The sequence below is a fragment of the Schistocerca piceifrons genome, chromosome 7 (genome assembly GCF_021461385.2).
Source record: "Schistocerca piceifrons isolate TAMUIC-IGC-003096 chromosome 7, iqSchPice1.1, whole genome shotgun sequence".
Taxonomy (NCBI): domain Eukaryota; kingdom Metazoa; phylum Arthropoda; class Insecta; order Orthoptera; family Acrididae; genus Schistocerca; species Schistocerca piceifrons.
This window is the reverse complement of record NC_060144.1, coordinates 11,471,088-11,489,958: the sequence shown is the minus strand read 5'-3', so window position 1 is coordinate 11,489,958 and position 18,871 is coordinate 11,471,088. Positions and strand designations below refer to the sequence as shown.

General features: G+C 38.9%; 1 protein-coding gene across 1 annotated transcript in view; it reads right to left on the bottom strand.

Moving 5' to 3' along the window:
- LOC124804976 (1-phosphatidylinositol 4,5-bisphosphate phosphodiesterase-like) overlaps positions 1 to 18,871 on the bottom strand; it is a 543,720-nt gene that overhangs the window by 381,868 nt on the left and 142,981 nt on the right. The window contains exons 3-4 of the mRNA XM_047265367.1: positions 13,887 to 13,946; positions 8,155 to 8,292 (exon numbers count right to left, since the gene is read on the bottom strand). Coding sequence (XP_047121323.1) covers positions 8,155 to 8,292; positions 13,887 to 13,946 — 198 coding nt within the window. The remainder of the gene's footprint in view (positions 1 to 8,154; positions 8,293 to 13,886; positions 13,947 to 18,871) is intronic.

Genomic DNA, 18,871 nt, shown 5'->3' with positions numbered 1-18,871 from the left:
TGCAAGATCTCTCTGTATGACATGCATGTTGATTTTTATAGATGAGATTTTCATTGTCCAGAAACAACATAATATATCAGTGTGAAACATGTTCCATAATTCTAAAACAGACTGACAGTAGTGAAATAGACCTGTAATGACCTGCATCTGTCCTATGACCTTTCTTAAAAATGAGTGCAGCCTACAGCCTTTTCCATCCACAACATATCCTTCATTGCTCCAGTCCCGTATGATAAACTACTGATAGAATGAGAAGATGGTTGGTTTGTGGGATTGCAGGGACCAGACTGCTATGGTCATCAGTCCCAGAATGAGAAGAGCTGAGTGGGAGAGACAGTAGTATAATGACAAAGTAATTGGTCATTATGATTTGAGCTACCTGGGCAAATAACAAGGATATATTGCGAAGCTGTCCTAATGCAATACCTCAATATGAAGTGAGTGACTGGGCACACAAACTGGGTATGGTCAGATAAAAAAAAAAATGCAATGCTGATTATTTGTTTCGCTCATGGGGGGTTTCTGGTATGTGTCAGTCTTTAGAATGCCCAAATAAAATCATCTTTGTTTTTAAGTTGCATAATTTTGAATAAAATTCTCAAGTTTCTGATACCTACATCTGCCATTTTGAAGATGAGAATTCCATGCAAATGCATGTTTTTAATGGCTCATTGAACATAGCTCAAACTCAGGGCTCACCCATTTTCTTAATTTCTGATTCCAAATAAATATACTTCTTCTGTGTACATTTTTATCTTTCTGGGGCTTAAAAACATGCATAATTCATATACAAGGCATTATTAGTTTAATTGTGCATATAATATACATTATTTCCAGATTAAATGCATATTTTAACAGTTTTGAGTAGACACCTGTTTTTCAGTTTTTATTATTCTTGTTTTTGTTTTAGGAATCAGGAATGAAGAAAGAAAAGAGGGGAGGGAGAGGGAAGCTAAGAATCTCACAAGAGGCTGCTTTCCCAGAATTTTACCAACACCTGTATGCAGATTTATTCATCCACAACAACCATTGGCAAATTGTTGATTTCATGACAATGGAAATTTAGCCTTCTAAGTCAGGAACCACAGCTGAGGCAACAATGACACAGCTGCAGAGCAGTGTTGTGGAATTTCAACAAATCTCACTAACAACTTGTCTTTTGTAAACATTACAAAATTTATTTTGTATAATTAATTAAATAACAATGCTAGTTGTTTTTTTAATCATATCCATGGAACTGGTAGATCCTATATAATTTCAGATAAAATGTACTAAAAATTTCAAGTTGAACAGCATGTCGCATATATGTCACCTATGGCAAGAATGTGAAAAACAAAATAACCTGCAGCACACCAAATCCAGGCATTTATTACTACTCCCACACATATGGCACTGAAAAATAATTTTTATATGGATTTGTGTGATGCTTTTGCAGGAGAAGCCCAACTCTAAAGGCTTTTTTGAAGGAGTATATAACAAAAGATGTCCCTTGTCTCTCATTATTGAGGAAAAATTATGTTCTAAGATATTGTCAGGTAGGTCTATGTAATGTATTTGCCAAAATAAATTTAATTTTGTGTAAAAATAAATGAAAACTATTTTCACATACATAAAAATACTTGTTGTTTTACCAACCAGGTACTGTATAAAATTCGTGAGGACTTGGAACCTCAAACATATATACATCTGTAAATGAAACAACTGATCCTATGGAGCACTATGTTGCTAATGTAATTATAGGAAAATTAACTGAAGATGGACTCGGTCAAACCTATCTAGTCTGTTGTAAAGTACTGCAACATGCAAATAACTCCACAACTACTAGTTTGTTTGATGATAGATTGTCTAAGTTTTAATCGAATATTGTAACTGAATAAGATTTTAAATAACTGCTTTATTCTCATTTAAATCTCTAGTTTTATAAGTCATTTTCTGAGAAAATGCTGCTTACATTTTAGGTGCCTGAGACCAAATAACATAAATAAAAACAGAGTTATTTTGCTGTTAAGTGATGCTGCTCCCTACACACTGAAGGCTATATTTTTCCTGTATGTAAAAGAGATGCGCAAGCAGCATTTGAATGCAAAAATATGCAGTAGGATTTAATTAACATTAAAACAAACTTCTCAAAATTGTCCTGTACAATAACAAAATCAGAAGCCACTGTTTGCTACCAGTAGACTCAATGTCAATTGCTGAAGAATTCCAGACATTCACCTACAACTACATGGATACTCTTCAAATCACACTTAAGTGCCTGGCAGAGGGTTCATTGAACCACCTTCACAATAATTCTCTGTTATTCCACTCTCCAACAGTACACAGGAAAAATGAAGACCTCTATCTTTCCGTGCCGGCTTTGATTTCCCTATTTTATTATGATGATCATTTCTCCCTATGTAGGTCATCCTAAACATAATATTTTCACATAAGGAGGAGAAAGTTGGTGATTTCCTGCTGCAAAAGGCTTTGTTTTCATGATGTCAACCCCAAATCCTGTATCATTTCGATGACACTCTCTCCCCTATTTCTCAATAACACAAAACTTGTTACACTTCTTTGAACTTTCTCAATGTTCTCCGCTAATCCTATATGGTAAGATTCCACACTGCACAACAATATTCCTATACAGCATGGACAAACGTTGAGTACGCAGTCTCTTTACTGGATTTGTTGCGCCTTCTGAGTGTTCTGCCAATAAAATGCCATCTTTGAGTCGCCTTCCCCACAACATTTTCTGTGTGATCTTTCCAATTTAAGTTGATCAGAATTGTAATTTCTAGATATATAGTTGAATTTATGGCCTTTAGATTTGTCTGATTTATTGTGTAACCAAATTTTAATGGATCCCTTTTAGAACTCTTGTGGATGATCTCACTCTTTTCATTATTTAGGGTTAATTGCCTATTTTCCCACCATACAGATAACTTTTCTAATTTTTTTGCAATTTATTTGGTTTTCTGAGGACTTTACTAGACAACAAGTGACAGTATCATCTGCAAACAACCTAAGACAGCTGCTCAGAATGTCTCCTAAAATTGTTGATATAGACAAGGAACAGCAGAGAGCCTATAACACTACCTTGGGGAATGCCAGAAATCACTTCTGTTTTACTCGATGACTTTCCATCAATGACCTTCCATCAACTACTATGAACTATGGCCTCTCTGACGGGATATCATGAATCCAGTCGCATAACTGAGATGATATTTCATAAGTAAGCAGTTTCATTAGAAGCTTCTTGAGAAGTATGGTGTCAAAAGCCTTTTCTGGAAATCTAGAAATACAGAATCAATTTGAAATCCCTAGTCAATGGCACTCAACATTTCATGTAAATAAAGAGCTAGCTGTGTTTCACAAGAATGATGTTTTCTAAATCCATGCTGACTGTGTGTCAATAGACGATTCTCTTTGAGATAATTCTTAATGTTCAAACATATATGTTCCAAAATCCAGCTGCATATCAATGTTAATCATATGTGCCCGTAATTAGTGGATTACCCCTATTGCCATTCTTGACTGTTGGTGTGACCTATGCAGCTTTCCAGTCTTTGGGTATGGGTCTTTTGTTGAGCGAGTGGTTGTACGTGATTGTTAAGTACAGAGCTATTGCATCAGCATACTCTGAAAGGAACCTAATTGGTATAAAATATGGACTGGAAGAATTGCTTTTATTAAATGATTTGAGTTGCTTTGCTGCTCTGAGGATATCTACTTCTAAGTTGGCAGATGTTCTTGATTCCAATTCTGGAATATTTACTTTGTCTTCTTTGCTGAAGAAATTTCAGAAGGCCATGTACAGTAATTCTGCTTTAGCAGCTCTGTCATCGATAGTTTTTCCACTGCTATAATGCAGGGAAAGCACTGACTGCATTTTGCTGCTATCATACTGTACATACAACCAGAATCTCTTTGGATTTTCAGGCTGCTTTCATGACAAAGTTTCATTATGGAAACTCCTACAAGCATCTCACACTGAAGTCCACACTAAATTTCGAGCTTCAGCAAAAGATTGCCAATCTTGGGGATTTTGCATTTGTTTAAATTTGGCATGTTTTTTTTGTTGTTGTTTCCGCAGCAGTGTTCTGGCCTGTTTTGTGTGCCATGGGGCATCAGCTCTGCCTTTTGTTAATTTATTTGGTATAAATTTCTCAGTTGCTGTTGCTATTTTTTTGAATTCAAGCCACATCTGGTCCACTCTTACATTGTTAATTTGAAAGGAGCAGAGATTGTCTCTCAGGGAGGTGTGAAGTGAATTTTTATCTGCTTCTTTTTGAATAGATATATTTTTTATTTATTTTTGGTGGATTTGGGAGTTAAAGCATTCAGTCTCGCAACAACAACCATGTTCACTAGCCCCTGTATCTGTTTTGATGCATATTTGCATATTATCATCTCAGGATTATTATATAGGAGGTCAAGTATGTTTTCGCAACCATTTACTAACCCAGTGGGCTCATGAACTAACTGCTCAAAATACTTTTCAGAGAATGCATTTAGCACAATTTAGGATGATGTTTTATGTGTACTTCCTGATTTAAGCATGTATTTCCACCAATTTATTGAGGATAAATTGATGTCACCACCAACTATAATTGCACAAGTGGGGTACGTGTTTGAAAACAGGCTCATGTTTTCTTTGAACCTTGCAGCATTTGTGTCATCTGAGTTGAGAGGTCAGTAAAAGAATCAAATTACTATTTTATTCTGGTTGCCAAGAATGACCTGCACCCATACTAACTCTCAGGAACTATCTATTTCAATTTCACTACAAGATAAACTACTGCTAACAGCAACAAACATGCCACATGTATTAATCCTATCCTTTCTGAACTCCATTAGCTCTTTCATAAATATTTCAGCTGAACTTACCTCCAGCTTTAGCCAGCTTTCAGTGCCTCAAACAATTTGAGTATCAGTGCCAGCTACGATAATTTACAACTGTTATAAAGATTGTTCCTAGACCTATGATCTTCCTGTGTTCAACCTTCACCCTTTGAGAATGAAGCCCCTTTTTTGTTTCCCTGAGACCCTCCAACCTGAAAAACCAGACAGTCCATGCCACACAGCCACACTACCCATGTAGCCACCTCCTGCATGTAATGACTCCTGACCTATTTACTGAAACCTGAAACCCCACCATCTTACAGTGAAAGTCAAGTAATCTGCAGCCTATATCGTCGCAGAACCATCTGAGCCTCTGATACAGATCTTCCACTTGGCTCTATACCAGATGTCTGCAGTCGGTCCTGTCAACTATGCTTGAAATGGTGAGCTCTGGGTTTCATCTCGCAAACAAGCTGACATCCTTTACCACTTCTGGTAGACACTCAAAACCAGAGATAATCTCACCCAATTCAAAGTGGCATTGATGTGAGCCACCACCTGCAGTTGACTGCTCTCCTGCGCTCTTCACGGCATCAAAAAAAAAAAACCCATTCCATATCTGGAATGACTCCAACCGGTATGCAACAGAGTGCACATTGGCTTTCTTCTCCTTCTTGGCAGCCATGTTGCTAAGGGGGACTCATAACGCATCTAACATTGAAACTGCCAACTTCGAATGACTCTACCCTCTACGACTGCCTGGATATTGCAGGCTGAATGGTTTCCTCTGACACAAGACAAAGACAAGCGACTTCATCTGGCTGAGGGACAGTGTCTGCCACAGACAGCATCTAGAACCTGTTTGTCAGACTAACCCAGGATGCCTTATGTTCAGCCGCCCGGCAAGTCTTTCACAGCCTGCCACTCCCCGAGGTGACCTCCAACTCGACCACGGGTGAGGGGTCAACCTTAGTGCAAGCAGTAACTGGGATGAGTAACTGGACGGCTACTGGTGCAGGCCAATTGGCAGACTCTGGATCGTGCTGGACATCCATTGAATTCCCATAGCTGGCCCACACCAATGATGCCCATCCACTGCAGCCTCAGGCTTTGTAACTGAAGCCAGCATAGCCTGGGGATGAGAGCTCACATCTGCATGCAGCAATCACAGTCCCTATCCATGCTAAAGATGGAAATATGGTGGAAAACTACACTACACAGACAAACACAGGACTATCGACATGCACTGTGGAACACTGATGAAAATGCAATAAACGTGTATAAATCATTCGCTCCTGATTACGAACTTGTAATATGTCACAAAATCAGTTTACTTTCTGACACAAACAAAAACGTGAGAACTATGTCCATTAAATATTAAAGTATGTCTGCTTGTGTCTGTATATGTGTGGATGGATATGTGTGTGTGTGTGTGTGTGCGAGTGTATACCCGTCCTTTTTTCCCCCTAAGGTAAATCTTTCCGCTCCCGGGATTGGAATGACTCCTTACCCTCTCCCTTAAAACCCACATCCTTTCGTCTTTCCCTCTCCTTCCCTCTTTCCTGATGAGGCAACAGTTTGTTGCGAAAGCTTGAATTTTGTGTGTATGTTTGTGTGTCTATCGACGTGCCAGCGCTTTCGTTTGGTAAGTCACATCATCTTGGTTTTTAGATAAATATTAAAGTAATATGCAGAAATTAAAAAAAACTGAACTACCAAAGCACAAAGATGAACAATATAATTTGCTTCTAGTTAGGAACTCGTAAAATGTCAAAAAATCTGGTACTTCCGTGTAGCAGGCGTTTATTGGCAGGCAGCCACCGTCCGACTGACTGAATGACTAATGCCACTGAGTAATCATTAGTCATGTCCATGAGAAAATGGGAATAGATAAAAAGAACAAATGGGACAGCATCATAAACAATAACCCAGACAATAGATTCTTTTGTTCAGTGAAGAAGGTATTTTGTGGTGAAAGAATGAAAGAAGAATTTGACCTGACACCGTCACAAATATGCCCATTCAAATTTGTGATGTAGGAAGGTCATTCCTGCTTACAAAAATATTTTGACTGATACCACCACAGAAAAAATTTTGAAATGTTTCTAAGTTGACAACTGTGCAGAAAGGGACGTGAATTAATTAATTGGCAACAAAAATGATAGTGCATGTTTTAATGTAGTTTTCGCTTGGTCATGCACGTACGGTTGCTCGATAGTACATGAATGCATGCATATTTTGGGATTTTATAGTGCATGGAATACTCATCTTTCTACTGACTGGGGTCTGACACAGTGTTCTGCGTACATACGCAAGACAGCAGCATTTTGAACCTCCTGGAGGAGTGCTAAAATGATGTGTGCACAAGGAGGCAGATTGTGCAGCTTCTGGCAGCCCTACACAGGACAAATAGTTTGCATTGTCACTGAGAATTGTGTCAAGCACACATATCACAGGAGGTAGGAGGAGGCTGAGAAGTCGCATGTGACTGAACAGTCAAGAGAACAGACACAAAATACAGTGTGAAACAATGAGGTTGTTGTACCATGAATCTTCATATGGGAACTTGATCACAAAGGTAAGAGCCAATATCAGAATAATCTGCAACAGTTTTAATTGAGATCAGGGGTACACCCACATTAAGGCATGGGACAAGCTTTGGTCTTTGAGCACAGCATAAATCGATGATTGATATTTGCAGGGAAGTAGCAGCGGCCATTTCAAATTAGGTACCACAAGATAGCACTGTGCTCCACAAGTGACAGTTGCCACAGGCTGCCTGACTCAAAATCTTGTGTTATTTCAGCCACCATCTGCAGGGTTCCAGATAGTGCTGCCTTGCCTGTATAAGTGCAATACTGAGCCAGCCCCAGCAGCCAGTAGCTTCACTCACAGAGCTAGACAGTGCAAGTAATATTCAGAATATACCAACAGATATGAAAGAATGTGATGACATATTGGTTGAAGAGACAAGGTTATTACTTCAAAATACAATCAAGACAGAAACAAATGGAAATCTGGAATCAAATTCTACACCTGTAGCAGAAACATTGGGAAGATGCCCTAACACCAACAGGAATTTATGTCTTCTTCCTTGACACAAAACTGTCAAATATTCATGAGACTGGAGCTTCAACAATACTGGATGACATTATTTTGAACCATTTTGTACTTTCACTGATTTCATTCCCACTGACTCTATCCATTTCGTTTCAGCAAATTTAGCTCAACTGATTCAGAGAAAAATTGAGAGAATTTGTCTCTAAATTTTTCATCATACTAGGTAAATGGATAAAACTAATAACAAAACTGTTATGAATTACTTACCTTGGCAGTGTCAGTATCTGGACATATTACATGCTGGTAGTTTATATTGACATAATCTGTACCACTGCATATAGTTAGTGACTTTTCTTCCACATCATCACCATGTTTTCCACGTAATTGTGACAGCAGTTTCTGATCCTTTGAGACAGAAAAGGGACATACATGTCAATCTAAATTCAAAATGAGACACGTAATTGTTTCACAATGTCGTATTATACATGTTGCAACATGATATGGAAAGAAAATCTACAACTGTAAACAACAGCCCCTGCAATTGAGAACAGTTGTGTGAATCTCTGATCCTACAAATATACACCACTCACCCAAAAAATTATGACTACTGCCCATTATGAGATTGAATGCAGCCTGGAGGCATTGCAGGCATGTGGCACACTAAGAAAAGCATATAAGTGGAGTGGAGCTGAATGGGAAAACATATCATCAACAATACAGGCCTCAAATGGTGAAATCCATTGACAAAAAGATAGATTGCTATGATGTGGCACCTGGAAGTGAGCGTACTGGAAACAGCAAAGGTGGTTGGCTATTGTTGTGAGCATTATAGAAAGTGGTTGAAGGGAGGGGGACCCACAAGTAGGTGACAAGAAACTGGACATCAACACATCATCAAATAATGTGGACATCAAAGGCTTTCTCACTCTGTAAAGCAGATTATGTGGCGATCTGTGGCAGATCTGATGACAGCATACAATGCTAGTGCAGGCACAAGTGTTTTGAAGTACACAATGCAGTATACACTGTTGAACATGGGGCACTGCAGCAGACATACCTCTAAGCATTCCCATGTTAACCAACTGACATTGTTATTTATGACTGCAGTGGACATGTGGGCATGGATGCTGTACTGTGGATTAATGTAGGCTGGTTGGATGAATTACATATTTTGTTACTCCAGGTCGATGGCATGTCTGGATGTACTTCAGTGGGGGCAGTGTAATGTGTTGGGGGAACATTCATCTGTGCTTGTGTGAGACCTGCTGCAGACCATTTGCATCTCTTCTTGCTTGATTTAGTCTCTCTCTCTCTCTCTCTTTTAACGAGACAAGGACAAAGGATAGCTTGGCACACTCCACAGAAAACATTGTCCAAGTTCTCTAAACCCACTACTCCACTACTCCCAGCAGTCTACAAGGGTCATGGTCATCCAGAAATTGAGTTTCACTGGGTACTTTGTCTTTTTTCAAAAAAAAAAAAAAAACCTAGTTACATGGAAAACTTTACTGACAATAAATGCAGCAATGACTGAAATATTCTTCACCATAATGTTTGTATTCCTGTGTCGTATAAATCTGGCTCGTGGGAATGGAACCAGTGTGCGACAGTTGTATTCAGTTTTTGTCATTATGAAAGTGGTGTCCAAAGGACAGGAATTTCTTGAGGTGCAAGGAAAGACAGAAATTGCTGGGAGTAACATCAGAACTGTACAGCCAATGATCAAACAGCTCCCTGTTGAGAAACTTGTCACTGTCATCATGGTACTGTTGCAAAAAATGTCAATGCTGCTCCTAAGCAATTCATTTTGTACTCAGGTATCGTGTTTTTCAGCATCTACCTGGCAAACACCTTGAGCAAAAGATGCTTAGCAACTATTCATACCACAGCAATTGCAGTATCTGTGAAAAATGGCTGCTGATATCCATAACCACGGAGCAAATGTTCTCCATCACGCACTGCTGCACCAACTTCACAAGTCGTCACTGATGAGGCATATTTTTCTATGGGCCTCTTTGATAGGGACAGTCATAGACCTACATAAAATTGCCTACACAAATGAAGCACAATCTGTTTGCTTGTAGCCTTCAGCTGACACACCTGACACAGCTAATGTTGAATTTTGATTGGCACTAATGCTTTGAACATTGAGAATCTCTGTCACAGACTAAATCTGGAAATCAGCAGAAGAAAGAATAATAACTGCCATTTTCAACTACTACTGCAGCACTACTGACATAAGTCAAGACTTGTCCGAAACAAGAACGCACATTGTTTGGTAGCCAAGGAAAGCATATAGATGAGAGTTCATATCATTCTGTAGAGGCTCTGTGGGTATCAGGCCAAATGTCCCTTCACCTTCCTCTGCTGCCTGCCTACACATTATGCTCAACCCTGGGCAGTAATAATATAAATAATAATAATAATAATAATAACAATAATAATAATAATAATAATTCTTGCAATTACTAAAAAGATGATTATTACTAATCTATTACCAGAAGTGAAAAGGTTTATTTATTACCAACATGCATTTTGTTATATTCACTAACAACATAAGCAGTGGTTGCATTTTACATCTGATTTTGCTTATATCCAGAAGTGTCATCTGCATACATATTTCCAAGGACTCTGCTGGTGTCTGTGACCTGGTATCACTTGGACTTGCAGCACTAAACATTTCTCAAGATAAAAAACAATTAATTATTGCACCACTGCCATTTCTTTACATTTTTCTGATTAAATATATGTCTGTCCTTACATAGGTCTGTATCTATATACATGTGTGTGTAGTCATAAGAACACGAACATATCTAATCATCTTTCCCTGAGGAAATGTATCTAAGGGGGCAAGTGAAATTTATATTAAAGTTCCTGGCAGATTAAAACAGTGTGCTGGACCGAGACTAGAACTGGGGACCTTTGCCTTTCACGGGCAAGTGCTCTACCGACTGAAATACCCAAGCACGACTCACAACCCGGCCTCACAGCTTTAATTCTGCCAGTATCTCACAGCTTTAATTCTGCCAGTATCTCATCTCCTACCTTCCAAACTTCACAGAAGCTCTTCTGCAAACCTTCCATTCAGGAGTGCTAGTTATGCAAGGTTCGCAGAAGAGCTTCAGTGAAGTCTGGAAGGTAGGAGATGAGGTACTGGCGGAATTAAAGCTGTGAGGACAGGTCATGAGTCATGCTTGGGTAGCTCAGTTGGTAGACCACTTGCCTGTGAAAGGCAAAGGTCCAGAGTTTGAGTCTCGGTCCTGTACACTGTTTTAATCTGCCAAGAAGTTTCATATCAGCGCACACTCCGCTGCATAGTGAATATCTCATTCTGAAATTTATATTAGGCGAAAAGCACCAATACTTCTTCATAAAGTTTGATTTAACTATTTACTCTTCAGCATTCTTTAGTAACACCATAGTTTACAAGCTTCATTTCTCCTCTTGTCTGTGCTCTTTATTACTCACATAAGGCTACAATCCAGACTTTCAGAAAATATGTCATAAGAGTTTACATTATATTTGGTGTAAACAAATTTAATTTGTTTCAGAAACACTTTTCTTGCAACTGCCATTCTGCATTTTATATCCTCTTCACTCTGGTCATCCTTGGTTATTTTGCTACCCAAATAACAAAACATGTTAATTACTTTTAATGTCTCATTTTCTAATGTTATTCCCTCAGCATCTTCTAATATAATTTGGACTACACTCCATCAACCTTGTTTCACTTCTGTAGATGTTCAACATAAAACATATTTTCAAGACACTATCCATTCCATTCAACTCATCATCAAAAAATTCTGGCAGCCCTGAAGAGGTACAGCATTCTGGATTAGTTTGTATGCCAGATCTAATTACTGACTCTGGCTCTGTCTATCTAGCCCATTAAATTGGATCAATTTTTACAGATATCCGAACCTTTCCACGTGCTTATCTTTCCTTTGCATTGTTGCTAAACATAATTCTCTGAAGTTTATGTTCTATGGAGTCAGTCTTTTCATAAGGCACTTTCAGGCCATTTTTTCTCAGCAAAGCTATGCAAATTGTCCAGCAGATTTTAACATCCTCATTTTGAACTAATAGCACAATACCATCAGTAAGGGCTAAAACCTTAGCATCTAGGTCCTTCCTTTCTATCAAAGGTGTATCTCTCTTAATCCCTCAACTTCCAGAGCTGTTTCCCAGATTGTTGCACCATTCTCCAAAACAATACAGAAGAGGACTAGGACAGCTCATCCAAATGTCTGATCATTGTGTTACAGACAACTGTGAGTAACTTTACCCCTGAGATGGTGTTTGTCAGGATCTGTTGAATGATTTTTGTTTCACTGTCAAATACCAAATCCTCCAAGATGCTGAATAATGGTTGCCAGTCAGTTAAATCACATATCTCTTTGAAGACACCAAGAATGAGAACAGTATTCTAACTTCTTAATGCTCATGTGATTAAATGCATTTAAGGTTACACAGCTGTTTTATACAGATTTTCTCCTTTCTGAAGACAACTTAATTTCTTCCATGACTTAGTAATACAGCTTAATAGTACACTGGAAATATATATCATGAAAAATATCAATAAGTCATCCAAAAACAAGGGTTAGTGGTTTATTAGCAAAATAATCATGAAGGACTGAAAAAGAGTGGCAAGTGTAAAAATTATAGAGCAGGTAAAGTTGTTTAAAAATTTATGTAAAAACATATCTGTAAACAGATTTAATGCCATCATAGAAAACAACATATAGATATGTAAGAAATCAATCTTTGCTTTTGGAAACATGTAAAGAAATTCCTTTACATCTATACTGTTTTACATCAGTCAGACTTGGGTATAAGGATGGTAAGACAAGATGATAAGAATACTGGAGATGAGTTTGTTACTTCATATTAAGGAAGTGACTCAGAAACAAAGAAATTGTAAGCAATGATACACAAGCACAAAATCATTTTTATTTCTTTTAGACACAATAGCAGTAAAAGGCATTTAAATACAATCAGTTTCAGCCATACAATGGCTATTAATGAGACCCTGAATCTGGAGCAGCATATGGTGAACACAGAACACTGACATACAGTCAAATTATATCCAAGCTGAAAGTAAAACTGATAATACAGTTGCAGAAATACAGACCAACCAAAACCAATGTCTACAATGTAAGGAAAAGATAGATTGCTACTCAATGGAAAGATCACATGTTGAGTTGCAGGCAGACGCAACAAAAACACTGTTACAAATTAGCTTTCAGCCAAAGCCTTCTTCAGAAAAGGAAACACACACACACACACACACACACACACACACACACACACACACACACACACACGTGCGCGCGCATGCGCAAATGCGAAGCAAGCACACCTCATGCACACGTGACTGACATCACCAGCGGCTTAGCCCAGAATATTGACTTCCAGCTTGAGTTCAGTGATGGTAGTCACGTGCGCGTGAGGTGTGCTTGTTTATGTGAATGACTCTCTCTCTCTCTCTCTCTCTCTCTCTCTCTCTGTGTGTGTGTGTGTGTGTGTGTGTGTGTGTGTGTGTGTGTGTGTGTGTGCTCTTCCTTTTCTGAAGAAGGCTTTGGCCAAAAGATAACGTGTAAGTGTCTTTTCATTGCCCCTGTCTGCAAGTCAACAGTCTCTCTACGGTGAGTAGCAATCTACCTTTTCCTTATATTGTTGATACTCCAACCTAGAGCTTCCACTGTTCAAAACTCTTGTCTCTCATATCCTCAAAGGACAATCCACTTATTTTTTTAAATGCAAGGAGCAGTCAATAGGTCCATTAATTTCCAAACAAAATTGCACCTATTTTGAACAGAGAAAGGATATGAAAAAGTTTTTGTGAAAGCTTAAAATTCCTTTTTAGCAGTAAGAGGCTGATATTGGTCCTGTTTCACTTAGCTGTAGCCTCTTTAGCTATTTGAGTACAAGGCTACTACATACAATTAGAATTTTCAGATTAAACTGTGGTTTCTAAATGTTACTCATGTTTTACAAACCTTTGGAAGGCCACCAACTCTAATGTCACTAACTTGGGACAATTCTATGACGTTTCCATGCTGCAACAAAAATTGTAAAAAGTAATTCAAAATGTGATGAAAGCAGTTCTGCAAAACAAGGTAGGATTACTATTAAACACAATGAGAATCAAGTCATTTATCGTCACAAGATACACTCCATCTTTTATGCTGAAGCTTTTCATGTTTCAATACATCAGGACAATGTTCAGTCTTGGCTAAGGAAATTCTACTAAAAATGAACTGCATTATATAACAGTACATTGTATTTTACACAACTGGCTTAAAACAGTCATAACACAGCTTTTGTCATTGATACATGCGTGATCGCAATTCTACAGCTCATACCAGTCATGGAAAAATAGCAGTTTTTATTGAACATGACATGTTCAAAAAGTATCTGAACAAGTGGTAATAAAACATACTGAAGTAATTCTGATAGCTGCCACTATTGCTCTCTAGGGGGTAACTTAAAGCCATTCATGCAGTACACTAGAGCTCTTTTACAATAAATAACAAAATGGAAGTGTGAAATGTATAGAATTTAACAGAGTTTTCTCACTAAAAGTGTGAGCAGGGAGGTCTCATGAAAATATATAATTTGCACAACAAAGTAATGATTTCCATTAAAATGATGTCCACTTCAAGTACAAGCTTGTATCATAAGCTGTGAGTGAAGATAACTACAACACAACATTGCAGTTAAGTGGTTTAGGATTCAGTGCCTCCTTGCACAAATACTAAAGCTCAGTATAAATATGAACTACACCACCACCACCACCACCAAAACCACTTGCAAGCTTTTCAATGAGGCAAATATTTACTGTTTTACTAGCCATCTGTACAGAGAACAATAAAAAAAAACATTCCCGGAGCATACGTGTAAACGAAGAAAATTACTGTTTATTAGAGACTTTATGATATTTATTTTGAATTGTTATTTTCCATAACAAGAGTATTGTTACTAATATTGCTTGTTCTAATTACAAGTTCACATCAGGGGTAAGGCCATCCTAAAAGGAAAATATAAACTTCTGTACTACTTTTCTAAATTGACCAATCCCCCCTTATCACCCAGAATCAGATCAGACTGGAGCAACTGAACCACATCCTTCACCATGGCTTTGATTATCATATATCATCATCACCAGAGCTGCATTCTTGCTATGAAATGCACTTACTAAACAAGATTACGTCTGATAAAAAACGACTACATAAATAGCCCATCAAACAATATAAAAGTCATGTGGAAGCATATAAAAACACAAAATGGGGAAAATAGCAACACAGTGAAAATTTTACAATTACATTAAACAACAATGAGGTCAGTAATCCTTCAGCAGCAGCTATGCTGTTTAATGACTTCTTTGTTGGTAATGCAGAAAATATGCTAACAATGACTTTTAAAATGAAATCTGCATCTATGAAGTATAAAACTAACTCTTGTTCCAAGACAAGATTTATTAGCTCTGACACCGGAGGTGGAGTTGTGAAAGCAATAAGAAAACTAGTTTATCATAATTTTGAAGAAATTTGTCCATAATAATACAATTCCTTTAAATAAACAGTTGATTATTTGCAAACTGGGAACTTCCCAGAGTCATTGAAAACATCTAATGTAATCTCCATATACAAAATGGTAGGAGAGATGGTGCAAATACCATCAGGTCAGTCAGTGTTCCCCCGGTATATCTAAAGCTCAAGAGAAAATTATGCAAGAGAAACTGATTTAACTTATACAGTAGACAAGAATGATGTAGCATGCCCACAGTACAACTTGGCACTCCTTGCAGGGGTGCTGGGAGCAGAGGAATCTCTATGAGTCACCAGTATTGACTAGTTTCTGGTCAGAGAAAATTTTAGTTAGGAAATGATACTGTTCAAATATCAGTGTATATTTGTTATACATGTACGAAAGTGATAGCAGAATATACAGATACGAATCATTTACGAGTAATGGAGACAACTCTTTGAACAGAAGAAATATTGAGCCATTGTCAGGCACAGGGATGCGCACACACCCCCATCCCCACCCCATACACACAACTGTGCATGGACTGGGGTGGGGGTTGTGTAGGTAAGTAGAGGGAGAACAGGATTAGAAGCAGGAGGGCAGATTTGGGACAGGTATCTAGCATCCTGAAGGGAGGGAACAAATGTGCAGGAAGCAGGAGTGGCAGGTTTATGGGCTTGGTGTGCAATACATAGGTACCACGGCCAATGAGGTGTGGTGCTTGATGGAGATGATATGGAAGCATGGATTGGGAGGGTGTGACAGGACAGAGGAAGGGGGAAAATGTTGTGTAGAGGGTGCGGTGCAGAGGGTTAGCAGAGACTGTAGCCAGGAGAACTACAGGGGTGAAGGATTTGTGGCAAGGATAACTGCTGTCTATTTAGTTTAAAAATGCTGATGCTAAAGAGGCTCCAAACACCATAGGTTGTGAAGCAGCAACTGAACTCGAACTTGTTGTGTTCAGCAGTATGTTGTGACACTGGGTGGTCAACTTTGTTCTTGGTCACAGTTTGGTGGTGGCTATTCATTCTGGTGGACAGCTGGTTGATGGTAATGCCCATATAAAATTATAAGCAGTAATTGCAGCAGAGCTGTCCTACCACATGGCTGCTTTTCCAGGTGGCCCCACTCAGATGGAATAGGATAATACTGTGGCAGGACTGGTATAGGGTGTGCAGGGTTGTTGAATTAGGCAGGTTTTGCACCTGAGTCTTCCACTGGGATGTGACCCCATAGGCAAAGGGTTGGGAGTGGGACTGGCCTAGAGATAGACCAGGGCGTTGAGTAAGTTGAGTGGGTGACAGAATTCCACTTAAGGGAGGGGTGATTCTTGGGTTGGGTGTCCCTCATTTCTGGGCATGATGATATGATGAAGGATATGGTTCAGTTGCTCCAGTCTGGGATGATTATGGATGACAAGGGGGGCACTCCTTTGCAGCTCATTCTTGGGGGCAGAGGGGGGGGGGGGGCATTTAGTGGATTCGAAACATGTAAGGATATGGCACAAGAAATCTGTTTGCAGAACTAAGTCTGGGTGGTAAGGACAGTCTGTGAAGGCCCTTGTAAGAGCTTCAGCATACTCAGAAAGGCAGTTCTCGTCACTGTATATTTACTGTCCAAGGTTGGCCAGCCTGTCTGGGAGTGATTTTTTTGTGTGGGAGAGATCACAGCTGTCTAAATGCATGTACTCTTGGTGGTTAGTTGCACTAATATAAACAGAGGTGTGGATGGAACCATCACAGAGATAAGAGGTCAATGTCCAGAAAGGTGGCACAGTGGATTGAGGATGACCAAGTGAAGTCGATGGGAGAGAAGGTGTTGTAGTTGTGGAGGAATGAGGTCAGGGTGTCTTGATCCTGAGTTCAGATCATGAATATATCATCACTGAACCTTAACCAGACAAGGGGTTTAGGTTTTGGTAGGCTAGGAAGGCTTCGTCTAGATTTTCCATAAACAGGTTGGCAAAGGAGGGTGTCATGCAGGTGCCAATAGCTGTGTTGCAGATTATTTTTACATGCCCTGCCCTATGCAGAAGTGTACGAGGATATAGTTCGGAATGAGGAACTGGGTGTGGAGTTGGAAGGAGATTAGGAGAGCTGGCAAGGCCATGAAAATGAGAGAATGGGGTGGGAATGGTCAAGAGTCTGTAAAGGAAGTGTTTCGTATCTTTGATATGAGAAATTAGGCTTCAGACAATTGGTTTGGAGGTGTTGATGAACAAGCACAATAACTAGCTACTCGGTGTACCCAGGATTTTTGGCATTTTGGGAAGTATATAGAAAGTGGGTGTGAGGAGGATTGCTGAAGTGAGGAGGGAGATGAACTCTGGGGAGAGATTTTGGGATGATGCCTAAGGATTTCAGTAGGGATTGGAGGTTATGTTGAAATTCTGGGATGAAATCACTGTGACAGAGGTCGTAAGAAGTACGAGAGTAGGCAGAAGCCTTCTGGTCAAGTAGTCTCTGCAATTCATCATGACAGTGGTGGATCCTTTGTCTGCAGGGAGCATGATTAAAACAGGGACTGTTTTGAGGTTGTCCCACCAAAAAATATCATCCACACAATCTCAAAGTTAGCAAGTGAAGTTAAGTGTGAAAACTATAGTACAAGTAGTGTAGTAGCTCACACATAAAAGTTGCTCTGAAGAATAATATACAAGAGAATGGAAAAGAAAATTGAGGAACTGTTGGATGATGATTAGTTTGGCTGTATGAAAGGTGAAGGCACTAGAGAGCCAGTTCTCACATTGCATGCACTTGATATGGAAGCAAGACTGAAGAAATATCAAGGCATGTTCATAGATTTTTTCAACCTAAAAAAAGCATTGAATAATGTAAAATGGTGCAGGGTGTCTGGAATTCTCAGGAAAGTCAGTGTAAGCTGCAGGACAAGATGCATAACATGCAATGCATTAAAAAAATAAAAATGCACGACCAAGAATGAAATGCTCAGATTAAAAAGGGTGTGGGACAGGGATGAAGTCTTCCACCACTACTATTTGATCTATATATAAAAGAAGCAATGACAGGAACAGAGTGGAATTAAAATTCAGGGTGTAAGGATATCAATGACAAAATTTGCTGATGATTTTGCTATCCTCAGCAAAAGTAAGAAAGAATTACAGGACCTGCTGAATGCAATGAACTTATAATGAGTACAGAATATGGACAAAGGGTAGACCAAAGAAAGATGAAAGTAATGAGAAGTAGCTGAAATGAGAATAGCAATAAACTTACCTTCATAAAGGTGATTGCAAAGTAGATGAAGTGGAAGAATTCTCTTACCTTGGGAAGCAAAATAACACATGGTGAATGATGTAAGGACATAAAAAGCAGACTACCAGAAACAAAGACAACATTCCTGACCAAAAGGAGTCTACTCGTAACCAAATATCAGCCTTAATCTGAGCAAGAATACAGCATTGCATGGAAGTGAGTCATGGAACACGCAAAAA